Source organism: Lissotriton helveticus, chromosome 9 (assembly GCF_964261635.1).
Source record: "Lissotriton helveticus chromosome 9, aLisHel1.1, whole genome shotgun sequence".
Classification (NCBI taxonomy): Eukaryota; Metazoa; Chordata; class Amphibia; order Caudata; family Salamandridae; genus Lissotriton; species Lissotriton helveticus.
Window position 1 is genome coordinate 258,876,906 of NC_136070.1, and position 26,464 is coordinate 258,903,369.

The 26,464-nt window shown below is 46.1% G+C and overlaps 1 protein-coding gene across 1 annotated transcript in view; it reads left to right on the forward strand.

The window, feature by feature from the left end:
- Positions 1 to 26,464, forward strand: part of ZC2HC1C (zinc finger C2HC-type containing 1C) — a 99,510-nt gene that overhangs the window by 10,012 nt on the left and 63,034 nt on the right. The window contains exon 2 of the mRNA XM_078659919.1: positions 1,755 to 3,312. Within this exon, the coding sequence (XP_078516045.1) occupies positions 1,774 to 3,312 (1,539 nt within the window). The 5' untranslated portion in view covers positions 1,755 to 1,773. The remainder of the gene's footprint in view (positions 1 to 1,754; positions 3,313 to 26,464) is intronic.

Below are 26,464 nucleotides of genomic sequence, written 5' to 3' on the forward strand. Positions count from 1 at the left end.
GGTGACCCCAATTTTAATGGTTTTTAAAGGTTTGCAGACCAAGTCCAGGGAGAGCAGATTTAAGTATTTGAGAACAGAAGGGGAGTTAGGCTGAACCCATGGGTTAGGATCAGTCACCGTGTTTGCGCTCACAGCTGGAGGGCCAAAAGACAAAGATCTCATGAATTGTGTCATGTAAGAAAGTTGCAATCAAGAATCAGAGTTCTTGGGAGACAGTATAGGAGTTAGAAATGGAAGGGGGTTTCCTAGAGCTCTTTAACAACCCTCAAGATTTTATGTGAGGAATTGAAGGCTTTAGTGATTTTGTATGCAAAGTAAAAAAAACAGATATGGCTATTTTAATTTGTCATTTATAGCTGGGCAGATGAATAGTCTTGTTTGGCTTTCGAGAAGCAGTTTTTGTCCAAATTATGTACTAAGATTTCTTTAAGTTTTTAAGGCTATCTGAGAAGCATTAAGCTCCAAAAGTGTTTGTGAAGCAAGTGCCATGTTTAAAAGTGGACTTTCATCTATTGCAAAAAAAAAATTAGCTGTTGCAAGTCTTGTAATTAAAAGAGATGTCGGTACTCAAGAACTGAATAGAGTAAAAGAGAGTATGATTCAGATTGTTGCTATTCAGTTTGGACTGGGGTCTATAGGGAGAAGGGATGTCCTTCACAAATGTGGAGGCAGGACCAATTTTAAACTGAAAAGTAACAGCATAGTGGTTGGAACAAGTGATGGGAGGGTCTGCAGTTGGCATGGAGCCTTTTCGTTCTCTTGTACCCTACCAGCTATTCGTGCCAGAAACTCTTAGGCGAAGGGAAGGGGGTATTCTCAATTTCTAGACTGTGATGTTAATCTTTTCTCCTGGTGGATCCCTGCGCTTCTCCTGCATTCTGGATTTCCAGTGTATTTGCTATGCATGGAGTAAAGGTTTATTATATATATTTTTTTATTTGATGTTTTGTAGAGTGTGGATGTGACCGAAGCATGTCAGAGCACTTTACATAAGTTGAAAGGTCGCACAGTTAGTATAAATCGTGGACAATTATCTACAACAAAGAAGGGATACATTGGGCAAAATTAACACGAGGGAACAATATTTCTGGTTTGGAAAGCAAAAAGAGGAACATAACGAGGATTTACTCCTCAAGTACTGTCGCCATCTGCAAACCAGTAATGTTGAAATTTCACAGCGACTGGTTTGAGAATTGGGATGTAATATGTGATGCAATTAAAGTAATTATTGGGCACTTGGCAAATTGTCAATTCTCAGCGAGCGGCAAACCAACCTGCCTAATGAATATTAATTAAGCTGGTCGGATTTTGAGACCCGGAGTGAATGGCTGGAAATGCAAGGGTGGTGAACTGCAATGAACAGCAGACTATCATCCCTGCATTTACTACTCCCAACATGAAATATTTTGTATAAGGCACCCATTGTGAAATATAGGTCAGATTCTGCTTAAACTTTTTTTTCCACTTGGGAATACATCAAAAACCTTGTGTTTGGGGCACTGTGGGGCTTGCTATTGCAAATAGGCTGTTTACATTAGGCCTACAGTTATATATGTACATTTCTTTGCAAACACGTGAGCCCATCTTAGGTTGCACAAGCTATACAACTTGTATTCGAGTTTTGGTATAAAACGTTGTGAAACACCAGCTAGATTGTGTTCCTGTTTACATGGTTCTTGTGAGTGTTTTCTGTACATTTATGCTTTTATCTGACAAGTTGCTATCCAGTGTTTTTTCTTCCTATGTTTTACCAGGCTGGCGAAAAGATAGTAGATGGCTAGTCTGCAGATGGCACCACACCCCTACCCGGACACCATGCCCTCCTATGAGAAGATGGCTGCAGCAAAATTCCCCTCTCTGGGACAGGACAGGCACTCTGCCTCAACACCCAAGCACCAATCCCGCCTGGAACTCATGAGGAGCCAGTACCATGAGCAACTATTGCGGGAGAAAGAGATGAAGATTGTGAATCGATACACCCAACAGCAGCAGAGTGCACTGAGCAAAGCCAGAAACCATACCTACCAACACCCACTCTCAGCTCAGCTCGACCCCCAGCCTGCCTCTGGGAGACAAGGATTTCTCTCCGCAGGAAACAGCAGCAGGTACAACTCTGATCTCAGCAATGAAACCAAGGCCTCCAACTGGACAGCCAAGAAGAGCTCAGGAGTAGATCGAGCATATCCACTAAAACCTGTATTTCACAAGAAGGCTTCCAGTCTCAATAACCTCACAGCAGTTGAGGAGACAAGAGATCAATCACTGAAGCCATTGAGGCCGGCAGCACAGTACAACTCAAGGACCAGTGGGAAGTCTCCGTCCACCATGGCACTGACTCCGAGTAGCACAGGCTTCTCCCCTGGGTTGCTGGAGCTTCAGAAACGATCAAGATCCAATCCAAGGAGAGCAGAGCATTGGCACAAGTTGGAGGCTGTTGGAGACAACCTCGAAGAGGAAATTCGCAGGAAAGAGGCCCAGTTGCGCGAAAAACTGCGCAGGACAGAGGAAGAGCTGCGTAGAATCCAGAGAGAGAAACAGCAAACCGAGCAAGCAGATAAAAAAAGCGAAGCCCGTGAAAGGAAAAGGTGGGACCAGGTGAACAGGAACACAACAACAGCACTGCTACAACAAGGAAATGGCTTCAGAAACCAAGTCATGGAGGAGGACAGCTCTGACGATGGTGAGGATTACGAGAACAGCTACCCGACCAGGAACAATGCATATGGCCAAGGTGACGGATCCTGGATGAACTCTACTAGGACGCCTTCACAAAGACCAAGCCCCATGGTTGGTACTCATGAAGGCGGGGTAGAGAGACTGAAGAAAGAGAGGCTGGTGGCAAGTAACAGCAAGATCCGAGGCAGAGAGATGCCGCCCACCTCCGACAGAGAGTCTTGGACTCCCTCATATCGCTCCAGCAACGCCTCCAGAAACAGAACGTCACCAGCCGGCAATGAGGCTTATGTGAGCCCTTACTCCAGAGAGGCTGACCATGGGTCAGACTACAGACACTCTGCATCCTCAGCGAAGCAGCCTCCAACCCCCATGAGTGCCTTAACACAAGCAGGGCTCGATGAGGATGACGATGAAGGCGAAGATGAGGGACTCTACGAGGTGGAAAATAACACCGAACTGGTACCTTGCCACCTTTGTGGACGGCGTTTTCTTGCAGCACGCCTAGCAAAGCATCGGGAAGCCTGCAGGAAGATGCAGAATTCAAAGAGGAAAGTGTTTGACTCATCTAAGGCGAGGGCCAAAGGCACCGACCTAGAGCCATATTTAAATCGGAAGAGCAAAATCAACCCAGCACAGGTAAAATCCCTCATGGCGCGATGCCAGGCAAACATTCCCATATTCACCATGTATGTTTTTCGCAATATTCATTACACTGTATGTTCTAGAGATTATTAACTGTCTTACCCAGTAGAACGAGATGTCCTCTAAGGGCCATTTGTAGGTGGCCAAATACTGGTCGGTAACGGCCGATTTCGGCTGTTACCGACCGGTATTTGGAGTTTGAGATGTAGGGGCCTTAAAAATTACAGATTCGGTAAATTTACCGATTCGGTAATTTACCGAATCGGTATTTACTGAATCTGTAATTTGAGATGTAGGTGGCACTGTAAACAGTGCCACAGGGCCTTAAGGATTCGTTATTTACCACCAACTATTAGTTGGTGGTAAATAACGAATACCTGTGTATATGCAAATCTGGTCATGTACACCTGTGCCATGTGGCACACATACATGCCCTAAGGGCATGTATGTGTGTCACATGGCACACAAGCACTGATCAGGGGTGCAACAGGGTGTCAAAGTGACACCCTGCCACCCTTGACTATTCGGTAATTTTACCGAATCGGTATTTACCGATTGGGTATTTGCCATTGATTCCTATGGGCCTCAAGGCCCATAGGAATCAATGGCAATTACCGAATCGGTAAATACCGATTCGGTAATTACCGAATCTTAACGATTCGGTAATTTTTACCGAGTATTTACCTACATAGCATTTACCGATTTGTAAATACCGAATCGGTAAAATTCGGTATTTACGAGTCGGTAAATACCATTTACCTACATGAGGCCCTAAGTGTGGAAATGCTCTTTCTGCTGACACAACGTAAGGCACTTCAGACTTCGCCAGTTGTAGGAGATTAATAGTCGCGATGTAGCAAAAAAGGCATCAAGGCACATAAAACACGAGGTATTCAAAAGGTGGATGAGGGACGTAGGGTAAAACATTGCTGCTAATGAGCAAGTGTTGCAGGCCCCTGAAAGTAACTTTGGAAGTACTAATTTAAAAAATGGTGCTTTGTGGGAAGATAGTGAGGGAAAGTGTTTGGTATGCAGCCAAGTCATCATGCATGCCTCAGCATGGATGAGTTCCCTGCAAGGAACAGGGAGCTTATCCAAAAGTATAAACCAACACCACATTGTGATCATGAGAAAGGAAGCGAAAAGGGGGGGAAGGACAAAGTGCAGCAGGTCTGTTGTGCCACAGACTGCACACCTCTATAAACAAGCTAGCATCACTACCACTAGGATTTTCTGATGGATACATCTGCCAGTGGATTCCTCACCTTGTGAATATCCCTTGCGTCAGCAACATTCGGAAATTCTTTTGTAGCTTCGCGCCGACGTGGACGACGTCACAGAAGCACGGCATCGCGCGCGGCTCCGCCTGACATCACCGACTCCATAATAGGCCCACGTCGGCATGATGACATCAGTTCCCTTTTTTCCGCGTCGTCGACGCTAACGGTTTTCGAGGGATCCTCTGTAGCTGTTTAGTAACTTTGTTACTGTTTGTTCCTATCAGTGTCTTCTTGCTTCTTTGTCTCCTGTCGAGATGTCCACGAAGAAGACCAGATTCAAGCCGTGCGGAGAATGCGGGAAGGTGATATCAATCACAGACCTGCATGAGGATTGCATCTGGTGCCTGAGCTCGGACCATGATGTTCAAGGGTGTTCTTCCTGTAAGAAGATGAACCCGAAGGCCCTTTGTGAACGAGAGGTGAAGCGTCTGGTTGCCAAAGTCAAAGGTAAAAAAGAAAAGAAGTCTTCGAGGTCGCGATCGAGGCCGAGGTCTCACACGGAGTCGCCGTCGAAGTCATCGTCGGGGCATGCTTCTAGATCAATGAAAAAGAAGCACATGAAGAGGAAGCACGGCTCTCGACATCACTCTGGGAAGAAATCGGATTCGAGACCGAAGTCGCCAGGTAGGAGTCGTCGTAAGGAGATATCTCCTTCTCCGGTTGTGGATCCGGTAGGTGAGGTTTCGCCTGTGGAGTCGCCGGAGCATTCACCTGCCCGATGTCGAATCCCTCTCCGGCGCCGTCTCGATCTCCAGTTCGAGAGGAGGAAGAGACTCCCTTACCTGAGGGTTCGACAACTCCGGCTCACCGACCTGAAGAAGAGGAGACGAATCCGGTGCCTCCTCGAGGGCAACCTGTGGGTCCATACCGACCTTTTCCGGCCCCAGGCAAAGACCCTACACAGTTTTTAAATGCGATGTATGGAGTCTATTCGAGAGCTATGTACCCCTCTGGAGCACCGGCAGGTCCCATGGGTCCATTGACATACAACCTGGGAATCCCCCAGACTTATGCTCCAGCTCCATTTATGCCATTTATGCCGGTGCCGACTCCGCCTTGGCATTTCTCGGCGCTGCCGAGGTCTTCGACGACGATACCTTCGTCACCGGTGCCGGTCCGACCTCGAGAGCATCGGCCTGTGCCTCTGGATCCGATCTCGACGCCGGCTCCGGCTCCATCGGAGTCGGTTGCTGATCCGCCGACGCCGCTCTTGAAGGCGAGATCGAGGCGTGAAGCTCAGCATCTTATTGAAGAACAGAGGTACAGAGAGGCTGAGGTCAAAGAAGGTGAGCTGCAGGAGGAGGATTATTTTGATGACCTGAGGGAGGCTAGCGGATTGGAACTATCTCCAGACTGGGATCTATCCTCTGTTTCAGATGTCCCTTCAAAGGATGTTGCACCATACCATGTGGACATCAAGAAGGCTGCAGAACATTTGAATTTAACTCTACCTACTGCTGAGTTGAAGCCCAATTTGTTGACAGAAGTCCTCCACTCCCCGTCTTCTGTGGTGGAGCCTATGCTTCCTTTCAATGAGGCTTTGACTGAACCTATTTTGGGGATATGGAGTAAGCCTCTTACAACTCCTGCTGTTGCTAAAGCTGTTGCAAGGAGGTACAGGGTGGCGCCTGGTGACCCGGAATTTCTATCCTCGCACCCTTTACTGGAGAGCTTGGTAATACAAGCAGCCTGTTCAAAGAAGTCTGTAGGGGCTTTCCCTCAGGTGCCTGGGGACAAGGAATCAAAAAAACAGGACCAGACTGCGAAGAAAGTGTTTTCATCGATGAGTATGGCTCTTAAGTCAATAAATACCACATGTCCCTTGGGGAGGTACATACACGCCTTGATGGATTCTGTTAAACAGTTGGCTCCTAAGATACCGGAAGAGGACAGGAAAAACTTTTCTGAGGTGTTGGCTGACACTCAAGCTGCTGCACGTCAAGTCATACAAAGTGGACTAGACACTGCTGACTCGGTGGCGAGAGTTATGGGAACTTCAATAGCCACAAGAAGAGCAGCCTGGTTGAAGTGTTCTGAGTTTTCTGCAGACGTCCAAGCTGCTTTGTTAGACCTGCCCTTTGATGGCTTGGGTCTTTTTGGAAAGAAGGCTGATGCAGCTTTGAAGAGATTTAAGGACAGCAGGGCTACAGCCAGGTCTTTGGGGCTGCAGTCCAGAGGGACTGTGATCAAAAGATATAGGGGTTTTTGAGGTCCTCCTTTCGTCCCTATAAGCAGCCTCAACAGCAGCAGCAACAGCAAAATCCGCTGTATAGATCGTACAGGGGAAAGCAAAGAGCCCGTCCTCGAGGACGTCAAGCTTCCTCCTCCTCAACCTCTTACTCTTCCTCTTCCCACCCCCCTTCAGCATCAGCAAAGCAGCCCTAGATCCGCCATTCCGGATCATGCGGGTCCTGTGGGGGGTCGGCTTACCTATTTTCGACGGGATTGGGAATCGGTCACTACAGACCTTTGGGTTCTTAATCTCGTGGAGAATGGGTATGCACTTCCCTTTCAGGAATTCCCTCCGAATTACCCTCCTTGTCAAGGGTTTTGCTCAGAGGACCACCTGCTACTCCTGCAGGTGGAAGTCCTGGTGTTTTTAAGAAAAGGTGCGATAGAGGTGGTTCCGGAGCAGGAAAGGGGTCAGGGATGCTACTCAAGAAGGATGGCAGACTTCGTCCAATACTGGATCTCAGGATCTTGAACCTTTTTCTGAAGCAGGAGAAGTTCAAGATGCTCACTCTTGCGCAGGTTCTTCAGGCGCTGCTGGAAGAAGACTGGATGGTGTTGATCGACTTGCAGGATGCGTATTTTCACATCCCTATCCTGAAGTCGCACAGGAAGTATCTCCGTTTCACGTTGGGTTTGCAACATTACCAGTTTGCGGTCCTTCCGTTTGGTCTTACTACTGCGCCTCGAGTCTTCACCAAGGTGAAGGCTGTGGTGGCGGCACATCTCAGAAGGTCAGGGATTCCAGTATTCCCTTATCTGGACGATTGGCTGATCAAAGCAGAATCTCCAGAGAAAGTGCTCCATCATCTTCAGGTCACAACTCAGTTGTTGTTCAGTTTGGGTTTTTCGATAAATGTACCCAAATCTCACCTGGTGCCCTCCCAGCGCAATCTGTTCATAGGTGCGGTACTGGACACAACTGTATGTCGTGCATTCCCTCCACCTCAAAGGATTCTTGATATACAGGAAATGATTCCTTTATTTTACAATGGAGCGGTTGTTCCAGTCCTGAAAGTCCTTCGTCTGCTCGGTCCGATGGCTTCCTGCATTCTGTTGGTCAGCCATGCACGCTGGCACATGAGGGTACTCCAGTGGTGCCTCCGCAGGTAGTGGTATCAGCACAACGGAGATCTCAGGGAGTCGATCAGGATCTCCAGAGAGACTGCAGCGGATCTGTCTTGGTGGAGCGTGGAGGGCAATCTGTCTCAAGGAAAGCCCTTCAATCTGCCTCCATCAGTTGCCACAGTGATAACAGATGCATCCACTCTAGGGGGGGGTGCTCATCTAGGGGATCTGGAGATCAAGAGCCTTTGGTCTCCAGAGGAAAGGTTGCTTCACATCAACCTTTTAGAGTTGCGGGCGAAACGTCTGGCGCTCAAGGCCTTCCTCCCTTCCCTTTGCGGTCAGTTGGTTCAAGTCCTGACGGACAACACTACCGCGATGTGGTATGTCAACAAGCAGGGAGGAGTAGGGTCGCAGTGTCTCTGCAGAGAGGCTCTGCGTCTCTGATCCTGGGTTCAGGACCATCGGATTTGTCTGACGGCAAATCATCTGGCCGGAGTTCTGAACGTACGTGCAGACAGTCTCAGTCGGCAGTTCTCAGCCGACCACGAGTGGAGGTTTCATCCAGAGGTAGTTCGTTACGTCTTTCGGACGTGGGTGACTCCTCAGGTGGACCTGTTCGCCACTCACGAGAACGCTCACTGCCCGTTATTCTGCAGCCTCCAGTTTCCGATGCAGGGAGCGTTGGGGGATGCATTTCAGTTGAGTTGGGAGTCATGACTCCTTTACGCATTTCCTCCCATACCCTTGATTCCTCTGGTTCTGAGGAAGGTACGCCAAGACCGGGCCCAAGTCATATTGATCGCCCCGGATTGGCCAAGAGGGTGTGGTACACAGATCTTCCCCACCTCTCCTCGTGCCCGCCGCTCCGTCTCCCTCTCAGGGCAGACCTCCTCTCTCAGATAGAGGGGCAGGTTCTACACCCCCACCTCCAGACCTTACACCTTCATGCCTGGAGATTGAACGGGGCAACCTGAATTCCTTTTCTCTCCCACATTTATTTAAGGCATTTATTAAGCGCGACTGTCACCATTGCAGGCATCCTGGCGCTGACTGGATCCATTGGGGGCAGGAAAGTGAAAACGGCAGGGGCGGGAGTTGTCAGACAGTTGTCTTGGGGAAGAGCCAAGTTTTAATCCTTCTCCTAAAGGGGAGAAGTTCAGAGATGTGTCTAATTTCGGCTGGGAGCGTATTCCAAAGCTTGGCAGCTGCCACCTCGAAGGATCTGCCTCCGGATCTGACCTTCTTGAATCTGGGGACCACTACCAGCTTGGCTTCAGAGGAGCGGAGCTGCCTGGCTGGAGTGTACCAAGCAAATTTGGATTGGAGGGGGGCAGGACCAATTCCATGAAGCGCCCTAAATGCTATACATAGGGCTTTGAATTGTACTCTCTGCCTCACCGGTAACCAAGGGAGTTTGCTTAGTGAGGACGATCCGTTTGCTCTTCTAGGGAGCCCTAAGGCCAGTTTAGCAGCTGCTGATTGGACTCTTTGGAGCCTATCCAGCAGAAACCCAGGGGATCCTACCAAAAGGGCATTGCAATAGTCAAGTCGACTAAGGATGGTACATCTTACCACCTGGGCTCGTGCATGAGTGGGAAGGAGAGGCAGTACCTTCCTTAGGGAGCGGAGGATGGCAAAGCAACAAGCAGTTGTCTTTTGGATGTGCGTCTCCATAATGAGTCTCTGGTTCAGCATAACCCCAAGGTTACGAATTGTTTCCGCCGGCTGAAGTATGTTCCCAATTTCAGGGGGCCAGAAGTTATCTGGAAATGGCCGAGGAATCTTAGTACCAGCGCTAAAAAGTACCGCCGTTTTTTAGGTCGAGCTGACGTTAGCATTATGCGAAGCATGAATGCTGTCAGCTCGACAACTAATGTGATCCGTTTTTAGGAGAGTGGACACCAAAGTGTTACGAGCGTGTTCAGTGCCGGATTTCACCTCGGGAGCGCGCAGCATTGTCTGCAGTGGCAGTGTCAGTTTCGCTTTTGTATTACTTTCGTTTTTTCCGAGGCTGGCTGAGGGTAGCTTGAAATGAACAGGCTTGCTTTGAACATCATGAGTAATTATTTCTAGCCGTCTTGTAATGAACATGCACGCTGGTATTCTTTTTAAAACACTTCTTTGTAAAGGCACATTTTTAATTATCGGAAGCATCACAGTGAATAAATGGGTCAAGCTGCTGGTTTATTTATTTATTATTTTGGCGTCATATTTACTTTTAAATTTAAATGAGTGGCCCCCACCCCTCTGCACGCACGCACGCACACACAGGCGCACACACACACACACACATACACACTGCCGCCCTGCACCCCCTGCATACACACAGACACGCAAGCACGGAGCCCCACTCACCCGGACTTCTACTCGTCCCGCTCCGGGCTGCTCCCTCCGGCGTCAACGGGCACAGGGACACTGGCACTCCGCTCCTTGGCTTCCCGGGCGGACGCCGGCTGCATGCAGGGCTCTCCTCTCTCTGCTCCGGAGCCTTGCGCCAGCCATTGCAGCCTGCCTCCTGGGAAGCTCCGGTCGCGGTCGACTTCCTGCTTCTGGTCAGGCCCCGCCTCTGTCTCGAGGAGGGCTGCCTGACTTCCGCCCAGCCCGGCCTGCTTTCGCTGGAACAGCCGCTGGACGATCAGAGCCATCAGACGAGCACAAGAGGTTTACGGTAAATGTCTTTTTAAATTTTTTTTTTTATAAACACTATTACTAGCCTATGCACTGATTCTCTTATCCCATACCCGCATATGCTATCTCTCATCACGCATCTCACTATATGAGTGACATTTTGATAACGTATGAAACTTTTTGAGAGGCACTTCACTGCGAGTAGAAGGCGGCAGTTATGTCGTTGTAATAAAATGAATATAAGAAATAGATTCCTTTGTGCGTTACAGTAGGCACTTAGCTTTGTTCCCATTCAAGCATGGGTTTCCCCGGTCCAACATACAAGTGGCGATGACTAAAAATACAGGACTGCCTGAACAAATAAACTTTCAAACAACACAATGATTTTGGACTTTAAGCAAAAAAAACCTGATAGATTAGTTTTGTATAGCCCACTGTTAAACAGCGCCTTCACTGAGTGAATTTAATTGTCCTGGTGGCAGACACTCACGAAAGCTACACAAATGAAGCCTTTTTTCCTACATATTGCCCCTTTGTTTCTCTCTTCTCTGCTTTATATCAACCGCCTCAATACAATTTCTTTTCCCCTCTGCCTTTCTCTTCAACTCTTCTCTCATCTCCCTGCTCTCGCTCTCCCTCCCTACTTACACCCTCCCCTCTATCCACACCCTGTGATGTCGGCTTACAGGCCCTCTTGCCGCACATGGAATCTACCCGTCTCTCACTGAGAGTGACTATTTTAAGTGAAAGTCGATGACATTATGTAAGCCACTGGTTTTTAAATGCCGCAAACTTTTATCCCCCTCCTGTGATGTGAACCTTCTTTCGGGACGTGGTCGCCTATCGCCACCTGCAGGCCAAAACTGCAGGCCTCACACCCTCACTCACCCTCACTCACCCTCACACCTCCTCACCCTCACACCTCCTCACCCTCACACCTCCTCACCCTCACACCTCCTCACCCTCACACCGCCTCACCCTACCCTCACTCATCCTCACTCATCCTCACTCACACACCCTCACACACCCTCACACACCTTCAGACACCTTCAGACCGTCACACCCCCTCACCCCCCTCACCCTTATCCTCACACACCCTCACTCACCCTCACCCCCTCACTCGCCTTCGCCCCTCACCCACCCTCACTCACACCCTCACCCACCTTCATACCCTCACACACCCTCATCCTCACTCACCCTCACACCTCCTTACCATCACACACCCTCACATCCTCACCCACCAACACACCCTCACCAACACACCCTTACCAACACACCCTTACCCTCACTCACACCCTAACACCCCCTCACCCCCTCATCCCCTCATCCCCTCATCCTCATTCACCCTCACACCTCCTCACCATCACACCCCCTCACCCCCTCACCCACCCTCACACACCCTCATTCACCCTCACACACCCTCACTCACTTTGACACCCCCCACCCTCACACCCTCACCCCCTCATCCTCACTCACCCTCACACCTCCTCACCATCGCATACCCTCACATCCTCGCACCCTCACCAACCCTCACACACCATCACTCACCTTCACACCCCCTCACCCCCTCATCCTCACACACCCCTCACCCTCACAACCCTCACACCCGCACTCACCCTCACCCCTCACTCACCTTCACACCCTCACACCCCCTCACCCTCACACCCCCTCACCCCCTCACCCCCTCATCCTCATACACCATCCCTCACCCTCACACCCTCACCCCCTCACTCACCCTTACACCCTCACACACCCTCACTCACCCTCACCCCCCCTCACTCTCCCTCACACCCTCAGCCTCACCCCCCCATCACTCACCCTCACACCCCATCACCCTCACACCCCCACTCACCTTCACACCCCCTCACCTTCACCCCTCACCCCCTCATCCTCCTACACCCGCACTCACCCTCACACACCCGCACTCACCCTCACACACCCGCACTCACCCTCCCACCCTCACTCACCCTCCCACCCTCACTCACCCTCACACCCTCTCACCTTCACCCCTCACACACCCTCACTCACCCTCACTCACCCTCACCCTCACACCCTCCGCCTCACACACCATCACTCACCCTCGTCACCCTCACACCCTCATTCACCCACCCTCACTCACATCACACCTCCTCACCTTCACACACCCTCACATCCTCACGCCCTCACTCACACCCTCACCCACCCTCACACCCCTCACCCCCTCATCCTCACCCACCCTCACACCCCTCACCCACCCTCACACCCTCACTCACCTTCACACCCTCACACACACTCACCCTCACACCTCCTCACCATCACACCTTCACATCCTCACCCACCCTCGCACCCTCACCCACCCTCGCACCCTCACCCACCCTCACTCACCTTCACCCCCTCATCCTCACTCACCCTCAAACCCTCATCCTCACTCACCCTCACACCTCACTCACCCTCACACCTCCTCACCCCTCCTCACCCTCACACCTCCTCACCCTCACACCTCCTCACCCTCACACCTCCTCACCCTCACACCTCCTCACCCTCACACCTCCTCACCCTCACACCTCCTCACCCTCACACCTCCTCACCCTCACACCTCCTCACCATCACACCTCCTCACCATCACACCTCCTCACCATCACACCTCCTCACCATCACACACCCTCACATCCTCACACCCTCACTCACACCATCACACCCCACACACACTCACCTTCACACCCCCTCACACCCTCATCCTCACTCACCCTCACACCTCACCATCACACACCCTCACAGCCTCATCCTCACCCACCCTCACACCTCACCATCACACACCCTCACTCACACCCTCACACACATACAACCACGCACACACACACAACCACGCACACAACCACACACACAACCACGCACACAACCACGCACACAACCACGCCCAACCACACACCCAACCACACACATACAACCACACACATACAACCACACACATACAACCACACACATACAACCGCACACACACAACCGCACACATACAACCGCACACACACAACCGCACACATCTATCTATCGCCCTGACCCTATCTATCGCCCTGACCCTATCTATCGCCCTGACCCTATCTATCGCCCTGACCCTATCTATCGCCCTGACCCTATCTATCGCCCTGACCCTATCTATCGCCCTCACTCAATCTATGGCACCACCACAGCATCACTCAGGGGCACCACAGCATCACTCAGGGGCACCATAACATCACTAAACGCCACACCATCACTCAGCGCCACCACAGTATCAATCTGTGCAACCATTCAACAACAACTGGTTCAAATATGTTCTCTCAATGTTTCAAGCTTTATTACAAACGTCACAAAAAGTTGGTAATATTTCACTTCTGTTCTTGGATTTTCATCACAATAAAATACACTGAACATATTCTTCACAAAAGTTATTTACAAAAGTTTAAGATATTGCCATTATAAGTTACAATAACTTTTATTTAAGTATTAATTATTGAAAAAAATTAAAAGCCATTGTTATTTGTAATATCAATACATCTAAGTCACGTAAATATAAAACATGTTGCATTACAAATGCCTATAGGTGTCACAATTACAAAAGATAAAAGTATTGGCATTGAAAATGACAAAGCTATTAATTTCGCTATTTTGAAAACAAACACATAAATAAAAAATGTGTCATTTACAAGACCAATAGCTCAAACTTTCCTAATGCGAGACCTATTGCATTGCAAATGCTTGTTTCATGATGTGGTGGATGTCATTTTATTGGCCAGGCGTGACTCCACCAAGTCTATCTACTCTTATAGGTGGTCTAAATGTGTTTCTTGGTGTGGAGAGAAGTCCATCAATCCTTTGAGGGCTCGTTTATCTGACATACTTCAGTTTGCACTTTCTTTGGCTCAGCAAGAGTTTGCTGTAGCTACAGTTAAGGGTTATCTTTCGGCGTTGTCGGCATTTCTCTGTTTGCCGGATCAGCCGTCTTTATTTAAATCTCCTGTTGGCTTGAGATTTCTAAAAGGCCTTACAAATACATTTCCTCCTACTCCCTTTATTGTGCCTCAATGGGACTTGAACCATGTACTTACTTTCTTGATGGGTTCTCCTTTTGAACCTTTACACAAGTGTCCCTTGAGACTGTTATCTTGTAAAACGGTCTTCCTGGTTGCAATAACCTCGGCAAGGAGGGTAAGTGAGCTTCAAGCTCTTAGTTCAAAGCCCCCATTCTTGACCATTCATGCTGAACGAATGGTACTAAGGACCAGGGCTGCTTTACTGCCTAAGGTGGTGACTCCCTTCCATCTAGGGCAGTCTGTTACTCTTCCTTCCTTCTATCCTCCCCCCACCCTTCCAAAGAGGAGGAGAGACTTCACTGCTTGGACCCTAAGAGGGCGGTGAGCTTCTACCTGGACAGAACCAGAGAGTTCAGAGTGGATGACCAGCGCTTTGTGGGATTTGTTGGAGCCAGAAGAGGCTGTAGTGTAGTTCCTATTTTCCCAATAGGCTCTGCGCATTGGAATAATACCTACAGCAGTAAAGGCCTAGACCAGACGTTAACTAGGTCTACTACTGTCGATACTAGACTTAATTTTTGGGTTTGCCAGCGTAGCTCAGAGTTCGCTAGAAACTTTCTCGAATGTTCAAGGAGGAATTAACTTCCCTGATTAGACAAGAAGGGATTTAGTTTCTGACAACCATAGAACATGACAACTTTGCTCTCCCCTAATCAAGAGTCAATCTCGAGAGTCGTGTGAGCACAAGGCAATTATTTTACTCAGTCAGTACGTGCATTCTTAGTCTCATCAGAATGTAGAGAAAAGGAAGAGACGGGCGTGTTCAATAAAAAGGTGTTATTTATTGATCAGTCTCTTTTCTCATACATGAGAAATGGATCGATATTATTGCAATACTTATAGTTAAGTAAAGTGCATACATTAAAAGCAATAGTATAAAATAATACTGTAAAAACATTGATATGGTTTCTGAGCCATATGATGTTTGAAATGATTAAAATATATTTACATACACATATACATTTGACTAAACGTACTCAACTGGTGTTTCTAAATACGCCTACCCCGTGTACCTGACCTAAGTCTAATGCGTGGGCGGGAATAGAAAGTTACAGTTTAAGTTAAGTTTGTTTTTGCCAAGTGAATAACTAAAGAATTCTCTGTGAGGGGTTATTCAGTTCTGTACCTGGAATTTAGGATGAATGAGGAATGGTATCTCTTTCTCTGCTCTCGATATTCCAGGCTGCCTGCGAGGGCTACCCGGAAGCGCCGGTGCTGGGTCTCTCGGCTTGAGATAGCAGCGCGTCTCTCAGCGCGTCAGGAAGGCGGGGCTGCGCCAGCGGGGTCTGCTTCTGCTCTCGGCTTCGGCAAGTGTGGCTGCTCCGTCTTGTCACCACGCGTGTGTTTGCATAGGGCAAGATCGGCAATATTTATACCTTAAAGGTGCCGAGATTGACGTAAGGATGGACATAGATACGTCAATAAAGATGTCATACGACTTGCTCGTTAGCACATTCTTTTACTGAAGTTCTCTGTGAAATCAAAACAATGGCCGCACGGATTTTCCAGGTTGTCATAGGTTTGATTTGTTATGAGAACGTCGTATGCCTTATCAGGGGCTGGAGGAATGTCGCTTGTCTAATTAGATCTCAAGCGTTATGACCTAATCAGATAACACGTTCCTGTGCCGTAGTGTGACTGCGTCAGATAACGGTATCTGCATCATGGGGGCTTTTCTTGCCTCATGGGCTGACTGTTAGTTAACTTGATAGTTAGTTTAACCAGAATAGGGTCAGGAATAGGGGGATCGATTCAGAACCTATAGGAATACACGACACCCACTCCACGCTAACTATGGTCATATTTACTAATCTATGCATAGTATAACATACTATAGAGAATAGTGTATACCTTACCACCCCAAAATACATAAATGCATTTTGAAATTTTCAAATATACTGAAAAATTGCAGTCATATATATTGTATGCACTTAAGCTATGAATTAAACGCTAAAGTAAACACGCATTTGTAGACATTATTTCCTAATTTGGTATTTGAGAAATACACATGAAATGGCTCTTAATATAGCTATACAGAAAGGAAGTTCGAGACCATTTCATCACGTAATAAAATATTTGTGAACATCCCAGCGGGCAACTAAAGTCTATAAAGTATCTAAAAATAGAAATCTTAGTTCTCTAGGAATAGTTTCGTACTTTAAGCAGAAGATCAGCGTCCCGGAAAAAATATGGGAAAATATTTTAGGGGGTTGCTGAAAATTGCTGTCCGTGAACTGGATTGTAATTGTTCATGTGACTTTATTTTTAAAGTTGAAGGCCGAATTCAGGGAACGCCGTGTGCGAGTTTACTCAAAAGTCTCTATTTCTGTTCTGGAGAGAACATCATATCATTCAGGCTTTCGAAAAAACTGTCAACAGCTTCATGGGAAAGTTCCACTAAGTCGGAAATAGGTGTAACCATGCATTCATGCGCATGATTGCCTCCATTGGCATTCTGATTCGCATTGCTGACAGAAGGTCGTACCTGTTCGATGCTGCTTTCATCTTGAACTTCACTACTCTTCAATCGTAGTGGTGAAGATTCCAGGAGTGCCGTCATCAGGATTGGCAGCCTTTGAGGGCAGCACAAAGCGTGAACCTTGGTAGGAACCAACAGTGTATCTGCATCCACTGGCGCATCCGATTGTAGCGTCAGACAGGTGTCTAACACGCATTCTTCTCCGCATAGCAGACACCTTAGTACAGGTAAAACACACCTTTGCCACATTGGTCGAAATGATAGAAACCAAGTCATGTTCAGGTCTCTAAGCCGGGAGAGTCCCAGGATTTTTGATATCCGGTCCCGGTATCCAATGGCTAGGATCGTCTCTTCCATTGTCGCGAGAGTTTGATCTGTGACATGGGTTGCCATAACGAAAAATAAGGACTAAGAATAGGATTCCTGCAATTAGTCCCAGGATCAGGGGAAGTCCGCCAAAAATCGAATGGACGAAATCTGGAAAAATACCCAGTATGGCTTTGAATGGTGTTAATGCCATCGAAAATACTGTCTTAAATACCCCTGAGATCCCATTGGTATCAGAAATATTTAAGATTTCGCTCAGGATTTCCGCGAAATGTACGGGGGAATTAGTTGATAATAATGTATGTATCTCTGCAGTCGTCCGTGCGACTTGTAGATCATACGTTTCTTTTGATGACGTGAGCCTTGTAGGCGTCTGTAGAAGCACTGTTTTCATTCTGCTTAAAGTATCTATTCGAATAGAAGTAATTTTCAAATTGGGCCATGCCCTTGCCTCCCTGTCTGGAAAGGAGCTGGGGAACAAAGAACGTCCACAGCACTTGACCTTCGCCGTCGTAGTGACTAGATAAGGAGTCCCGGGCCTAAGACTACAACATTTGCGGTCTACAATAAGAATGTAACTCCCATTATAGAGTCTTTGAAAGAATGGTTCTATTTCAGTTGCAGGTGCGCCTTGCTGGTGACATGAAAGGTTGTATGAATTCCCTTCACAGGCTCCATGCAAACTAATACCGTTACACAGAAGCGTGCCGCTTAGTGACATAGCACAATTGTTGCCACTAAGAAACACTTTCTGTCCTTTATTACTGACACATGCATGTGAATAGGGCAGGTTCCAAGTTGTTTTAAGGTACCCCTTTCCCAATTTCTCGTACATGCCAGCCTGTATATATTTTTGGCAGTATTGAAACCTGAAGGTTGAGATTGGAATATTTATGATTCCGTGGATTATCCATTCACTGACAGGTCGTTCTGACATTGTCATTGGTAATCTTTCTAGTTTTTCAATGCTCAAGATTGTATAATCAGCACCCTTTTGCGCCATACCGATTTGTCTATCAGTAAGGTTAAAGATTTGGAATAGTGACGTTGTGTTGATTAAACGCCAAGGCACATAGCCTGAACGCAGATTTTGTAACGTCCAGCCAAGCTGTACAATAGAACGCAATTGTGACTGACCATGTTGTAATAACAGTAAGTCTTGCGATAATATGTCGATTGCTGAAGACACAATGCTGTCCAATGAAAAAATTCTGGAGGACAGTCATTAACCCATTGTCCACTACAGAAAGTGATTTTTCCAAATTAATACGGTCAATTTCCCGTATTCTTTCTGCTGTTTCAATTTGAGTAACCTTCCAGGCCTCATTGTATGCTGCATATACAGAGGCTGCTATGAAACACTTTTGACGCTGTTTGCGTGGTCCCAGAATGAAATCACGCAAGTCAGCACCATCAGTAAGTAAAGTTAGGTGTTGCTTAATTTCAGGCAGTGTGGAAGTTTGTAGCCACTGAAGGCATAATTTGCCCACACTGTAGGTTGTTATTATCCCTGGGTGATGTCTTTGAGGATATCTAGGGTCTGGCCTGGTCATTTTGAAACCCTGTGTTTTGTTCAGGAATCTATCTTGACAGTTATTTGTATCTGTGGACCAGATCAACCATTGTTTCCAATCAGGATGTGTTCTGTTTTGGTTTAATATCTGGTTTACGTCTATCTCTTCATCTGTATCAGAGCTATTGCTAAACATTGTTGGCTTTGGAATAGACGGTTTATTTAAATCTTTGATTTTGGCTAAGCCAAGACAGGTGGTTTGTTGAACAGTGTCATTTAAAAATATCATTTGTTCTGGGATCATGCAGGCTCTAAACAAAGCTTCTATACCCTGTACTTGCCATTCTTTTGTACCCCAAACACTTTTCAAATCAACATTTTTGTCCCAATAATCAAATCCAAAAGTATTCATTTGTTCAAAGAATGAGTCTGAATAAATCAATTTTGTGTTGGTTATCATGGTTTTCATCCCTGTCTTGTTTGACAATTTAAAATAAAATGTTTCAGCATTACTTGTGTTAAAACCTGAAAAATATGAATATTTGTCATACACGGTTCTAGAGCTCCCTTTTGGAGGTGTAGCACAATGTTCCCATTGATTATAATTTAAAACATTTCTAGGTTGTGCAGATTTATGTAAAAATGGTTACCATAATGGTTATAGCAATACATACTATCATAATTTGTAGAACCTTGCAAATAATCATGTTTTGTAAATTTAGCAGACATTACTAAGTCAGACATCATGTTGTTAATGCTTTCGAAGTCCCAATCATCAGCAAATGAGTTTGGTTTTGCAAAATCACTCAAGGAGATCTTGATTTGGTGTGGATATTTCAGGATCTCGACCGGACCATAAATTTCATAGTCAGTGTTGTCCCAGGCTACCCCACCAGGTATTGGATTGGCTGTGAAGTTGGCTGAAGAAAGTTCTGAAGAAAGTTCTCTTTTCTCGACGTGTGAAGATGTGTGTGGTTTGAGGATCAAGTTGATGTTCTGACTTGCTGTGTCCATTTTAGCATATTTTCCCTCAATGAAGCGTCCCAAAGTAAATACCATGATGAGCCAAAGTATGAGGATAAATGCACCAAAACCCACCCAAAATTCAATCCATGGAGAAATCAGATATGTTTCTTTCAGTTGTTTCAAAAGTTCATTCGCTTTGTCTTTAAAGGATTTTGATGATGGCTGTGTCTTTGATTCACTGAAGCCGTCAGAGGAATCATCGAAGTTGATGAAGTAACCGGATGCAGTTCTGTCAATTGTTCCAATTGGTACAGGATTTTTGTTTTTTGCATTTTCACTTGGTACTTCAGTATAGATTGGTGTGTCTCTGCTAAATGTCTTTATTTGGGTTTTCAGAGGTCTGAGTTCTATTGCATTGTTGCATAGTCCTTCTTGCAAAATAGCCAAACGGTCTTTGACATCAAAGGTTTTTTCTTTCACCACTGAAGTCTGACTATCAAGGTCAGAGATCATCATCCTAGTTCCAAATAATAATTCGTACGGACTGAATCCCTTCAGAGAATTTCTTGGCAAGTTATTTAGACTACGTTGGACACTTATTAGATGTTTGACCCACCCAGCTCCCGAACCTAATATCCTTTCCATTATAGATTGCTTTCTGCCTTGGTTTTTTCTTTACACCATCCCGTACCCTCAGGAAGGAAGTGAGAAGATTCCCGCTGGACTGTGCTCATTTGGCCATGTTTCCCCCCAGGCTGGTATGCCTGAGTGAAAACAATGGTCAAACGTAACATGCTCTTAGCGTATATGCCATTTAGACTCGCAAATCTTGTATAATAGTCCGGACGTCAGCCGAGTGCTGGTGATCTACATTATAAGTGGAAACTAGCCTGTATATGTTAATCGCAAGCCATTCTTTTTGCTGGTAATATTATCTGCCTTGATACGACGAGGTATTAAACTGCTTCTCTCCCCACTGCGATCTCTGTTGCAGTTTGGGCAGTTTTTTACAAACATGGTGTAGTGCAGGCTCATGCCTGGCCACCAGTACCGTGATTGTAATTCTTCCAGAGAATCTTTTAATTTAAGGTGTCTGAGACCCTCGCCCATGTGTGCGTCTGCGATTAACAAGTTTCTCCTGTCCATGTTTGGAATCACTCTATCCCCCACTCCAGGGATTCGAGCAAAAGGGACGGAGTTTGCATCGATTATGTATGTATAATTGAGTGGATAGTTGATCGGTAGTGCTGAGCAGTCGCCGTTTGATGACGTTTTCACCGCCAGCAATGTTTCACCGTCAATGTATTTTAATGTACGCTTTTTCCGAACTACGGGAGCCGATTTAGTGGCTGCCGCTGCGGCTGTTTCAGCCAATGAATTCCCTACAACGTGAACGCCATCACGCTGGTGACTCAGTGAGTGTGTCACGTGAGTCTTTGGTAGTTCTTTTTGTAAAAGAGCTATTTGTTCCCAGAGCAGTTTCTGCTTTATCGGTGCATCTGTGTCATCTTTGTAACCGTTTTGAATCCATGTCTGCAAATCCTTGTTGTATGATTTGACGCAGTAATATGAATCTGACACTATAAGTGTCGGGAATTCGCGATCCGCATTATCTAGCGCCATTTTCAAAGCTATTATTTCAGTTTGTTGTTCTGAATTAGTTTCTACTGAGTGTGATTTTGTTAATAGAGGTCTTAGTTTACCTCCGCGCCACACTTCTTTTGTAATCTCACATGTGGGGTTGTATGCTTGTTCTCCCCAAACGGAGGGTTGAGCATGTCCGTCTGTATAGATTACACAGGCGTAATGTCGTAGAGGCAGAATGTCGATTGGCAGAGGATACGTCTTTTCATATTTTAGATTTTTTAATTCTTCTAGTTCTGGATCAAAGAAGTAGTATACTTTGTCCATTGTGATTGAATTCACCCATTGTATCCATTCCGGATTCAATGTTGTTGTTGGTAAATTACACGGTGTTGTTAGTGCCTCAAAGGCTGATTCTGCTGTTCTGACTGTGATATGTCTGCCGTCAGCTATCTCTTTTTCTCTAGCTATTGCGGTTTGAACTGCACGAATGATTTTTTCTGTATTACTGAATTTCTGTTCAGCTTCTGTGTACAAGTGTGATTTGAATGCAATTGGTACATTTTCTCCCTCATTAGAGGTCAGGTATGTGAATCCGCATCTCCCTGGGATGACTCGAATCACAAGATTGCGTGTGTTATCACGTGTTTCTAATTTTGTTTTAATTAGCATGTCTGTTTGTAAGGATCTCAAAATTTCTGTGTCAGTTTGAGTCCAACTGGATCTTTTAAAGTCTGGTTTAATTAGATCATAAAGGGGTTTGACCCTTTCTGCGTAATTTGCAATGTATGTTCTTCCGAAATTTAGGAAACCTAGAATCGACTGTAAGTTTTTTAGTGTTCTAGGTGCTTGGATTACGGCACATTTCTCTAGGAAATTGTCTGCCAGGCTTTTGCCTTCACTTGATAACTCATATCCTAAGAATAGGACCGTCAGATGGGCAATTCTGGATTTTTTGAAGTTGAATTTGTAACCCTCTGCAGCGAACCCAAGTATTATGGTGTTCACCCTTTTCAAGTGAGTCTCCAAGTCATCATCTGTTAAGTAAATGTCATCGACATAGGATAATGCTTCATCATCATATAGTTGTAGTAATTCTGTTACTCTCGCTGAGAATACCCCCGGGCTGTTCTTGTACCCCTGGGCTAACCGACAGAATTGTTTTTGAGTGCCATTTACTGAGAATGCAGTTAAATATCTGCTCTCTGGTGCTATGTTTTGACAAAAGAATCCATTGGAGATGTCCAAGGTTGTTTTGTATTTTTTGCGCACTATGTTATTCATTAGTGCAGCACTGTGTGAGTTTTGCACTGCAAAGGTTTTGCAACATGTGTTAAGGTGTCGGTAATCCAAAACTAGACGATATGAATTGTCTGGTTTGGAGACCGGAAACAAAGGATTGTTCATTTGTGAGGTGCAAGTTTCAATCACCCCCTGGTATTCTAGCTGATCTAGTATTTCATTTACCTGTTTTTTAGCTTCTTGCTTAATTGGGTACTGCCTTTGTGCAGTAGGTTGTGATTTTAACTGGATTTTGTGAGGAAGAGAATCCTCATCCCATCCTACATGATTTTTAAATAAAGCAGGTGCTAAGGCCACTGCCCACTTTCTAGCAAGTGTGTATTTTTTATGAATCGGGATTTGATTCGAGAAGGCAGGCATAATTACTTCTTCGCCATGAGGGCACTCCCTGACAAATTCTGGTGGCCAGTCTTTTTCAGCTAGAAGGATATCATAGCCCTTGGAGAGATTATCCCAAAATAGTCCCCTTATTTTCCTAGTCTTATCTCCCTCTATACGTAATGTTATCTCGTATATCTTGTGGGGTTTGCTAACTCTGGTGTCTGCAGTTTCCACTTGAAGATATTCATTCGTGTCCACTGTCTCCAGATGATTCATAAGGACTTTGCGAGCTATGCTCACCTCTGCTGCGCTGTCTAGCATTGTCTGCGCCCACTCTCCGTTTTTCAGTTGTGTCCTCAGTATTCTCGGCATTGTTAACTACCTTGATACTGGCTACCTTCTTTTTTGGAAATTGTAATTTCTTTTTTAGCTGAGCAGGTTCCTTGTCTTTGGACTTGGCGTGCTCTTCTGATCGTCCTCTTCTTTCCGATTTCTGCGAGGAAGTCTGAAAAGATTGAGAGGGACGTGTATCAATGTCTTGATATCTATCAGGTTTTTTAATATTATCCCTATTTCTAAGGTTATATCTATTCCCAGAGGGGTCACTCTGCGGTGACCTCTGTCTTTGGTTTGGAGATTTCTCTCTTCGCCTGGGAGACCTCCCTCGGGACTGGAATTTCTTTTCTTTAGGATTGGATTGTTTGTTTCCATCCCAGTTCTTTTTTGGTGAATTATTATTAAAAAATATTTTTTCTGGACTTGTAGTCAGTTGCGGTTTTACTGGTATCCCACCTAGACTATCTCTGCCTAGTTCTTCATAGGATTTTTCTATGATTCTGGCAATTTCAGCTGGTTGGTCTGCTATATCTGTCTCTTTTAACCTCTGGCGGATCGCCACGTTTGCTGCTTCACCTTTTATATTGGCTAATAATATAGCCGAGACCTGCTTGAAGTCTTTCAGTAATTTCATACCAAGAGTTAAAGCTGGTTCTGGACCGTATTCATCTTGAATTTGTTTTAGCACATCTGGTATTACCGAAATGGATGGAACACCGTGCGTTTTTGTGTAGATGGAAGCAAAGACTGTACCCCAAGTGTCACAGTCCTCAATGTGTGGTGCGATTCCCATTGGGAGACATATAGTCAGAATCCTGTTTTTTTCTAATGGGGTGGTGTCAGGAAACACCGCCTCTATTTGGGTAATTTTCTGTGCCAACCAGAATGGTATTTGTTCCCGTTTAGCTGGAACTTTACCTAGGCAGGATTGGATGTTCTGTGGTGTAATTTTATTTGTGTTCCCCTGGTGAGGGGTCAGCTGTGGAAGTTTAATCTCTGGCTGAATTGTTGAAGTCCGCATTACATACTGAACTAATTGTCTATGAATTTTTAGTAGTTGTTTTAGCTGTATTAACAGCTCTGCTGCAGGCATTCTTTCGATGTCTGGATGTGGTGGGTATCCGGCTAAGACCGGCCACGTTGCTCCTGGTCTTCCTAAAGGACCGAGCCTTGTAATGTGATTGTTATGTATTAGGGCGCCACCAAATAAGAGCAAATGCTCTTGGAATTTGAGTGGTACTTCCACCTCCTCGAAAGGAGTGTACTCATTAGGAGGTTCCTCTACTTTGTAATAGTGGAAGTACTTTGTTACAGCATTAGCTGCTGGAAAATGTATCCATGAATAATATACCTCTGTCTGCCGATATTCGTGTGCCTCAATTACGAATATGACTGTGCCACCTCTAGGTGTCAGTCCATTTTCTATAAGTTTTAAGGTTATAGATCTCCTTTTAATGACCGGAATGAGTGTTATATTCGGGTCTGCTGCTTGCATGGTAGCATCAGCATCTGCGAGTTCAGTTGCTAATCTAACTGTTTCTCTTTCATCATCACTTTCAGTCATTTTACTGACCGGATGGTATTATAGCTGTTTGCAGATCAGGTTTCTTTATGGAAACAGAGATTAGATGCACAATATTTTGGAACAGTGTATCCTTCAACGTTGACTATACCAAGAACCTTACATAGGAGTTCCCTCCTGCGAGGTTTTGGAGGATATTACCTTTCACCCACTCCAGACGTCTTTGGAGTATTTGGGAAAAGGGGTCTGAGTGAGAAAGCACGACTGAGTTACTCTAAATGTCTTACGTTAGTTTTATCGCCCTTTCCAAACGCGTTGGGCGCCATGTAGTGTAGTTCCTATTTTCCCAATAGGCTCTGCGCATTGGAATAATACCTACAGCAGTAAAGGCCTAGACCAGACGTTAACTAGGTCTACTACTGTCGATACTAGACTTAATTTTTGGGTTTGCCAGCGTAGCTCAGAGTTCGCTAGAAACTTTCTCGAATGTTCAAGGAGGAATTAACTTCCCTGATTAGACAAGAAGGGATTTAGTTTCTGACAACCATAGAACATGACAACTTTGCTCTCCCCTAATCAAGAGTCAATCTCGAGAGTCGTGTGAGCACAAGGCAATTATTTTACTCAGTCAGTACGTGCATTCTTAGTCTCATCAGAATGTAGAGAAAAGGAAGAGACGGGCGTGTTCAATAAAAAGGTTGGTAGCTATCCTTGGTAGGATTCTTTATTGGGTGGAGGAAAATAAAATCCTATCAGACTTTCAGGCAGGTTTTCGGGCAGGTATGGGGACAATAGAGCAGGTGTTTAGGCTGGCACTATTGGGGTGGAAGGTGGTGGAGCTAGGCAAGGGTAGTCTTTATTTGGCCTTTATAGATCTGAAGACTGCCTTTGACCTGGTTCCCCGGGAAGAGCTTTGGAGGGTACTCTATGAGATGGGACTACCTCCTTACATCTTGTCCCTTCTCATTAGCCTTCATACCCATACCTATGCACAAGTCCGCTGGGGTAAGAACGGAGAGCTCACCGAGAAGATACCAGTGTCTAGGGGCGTAAGACAGGGCTGTGTCTTGGCTCCCACCCTCTTCTCGCTATATGTGAACGGGGTGGTCAAATATCTCCAGCAAGAACCCGCCGACGCCCCCTGCCTCGGAGGAGTCCGCATCCCCACCCTACTCTTTGCGGACGACACGCTCCTAATTTCAAAGACCCCACAAGGCCTACAGAAATTGCTAACACGATTTCAGGAGTTTTGTACAGCAAAAGGGCTAACAATAAATGTGGATAAAACAAAATACTTAGTCCTAAACCCTCCTAAGAAACTGGGCCGCCCACCGTCACTTAACTCGATCCCTTTAGAAAAAGTAGCGGAATTCGACTACCTGGGCATTCGAATCACGGATAGGTTGTCCTGGGCAAACCACATTGAAAAAATGGTCCTCAACCATAGGAGAGTTGGAGGAGCCCTCATGAGGGAGTTCAGGGCCTCACCTAGGAGATCTCTCAGCCCAGTAATCGACATCTACAAGGCTAAAGTTGTGTCAT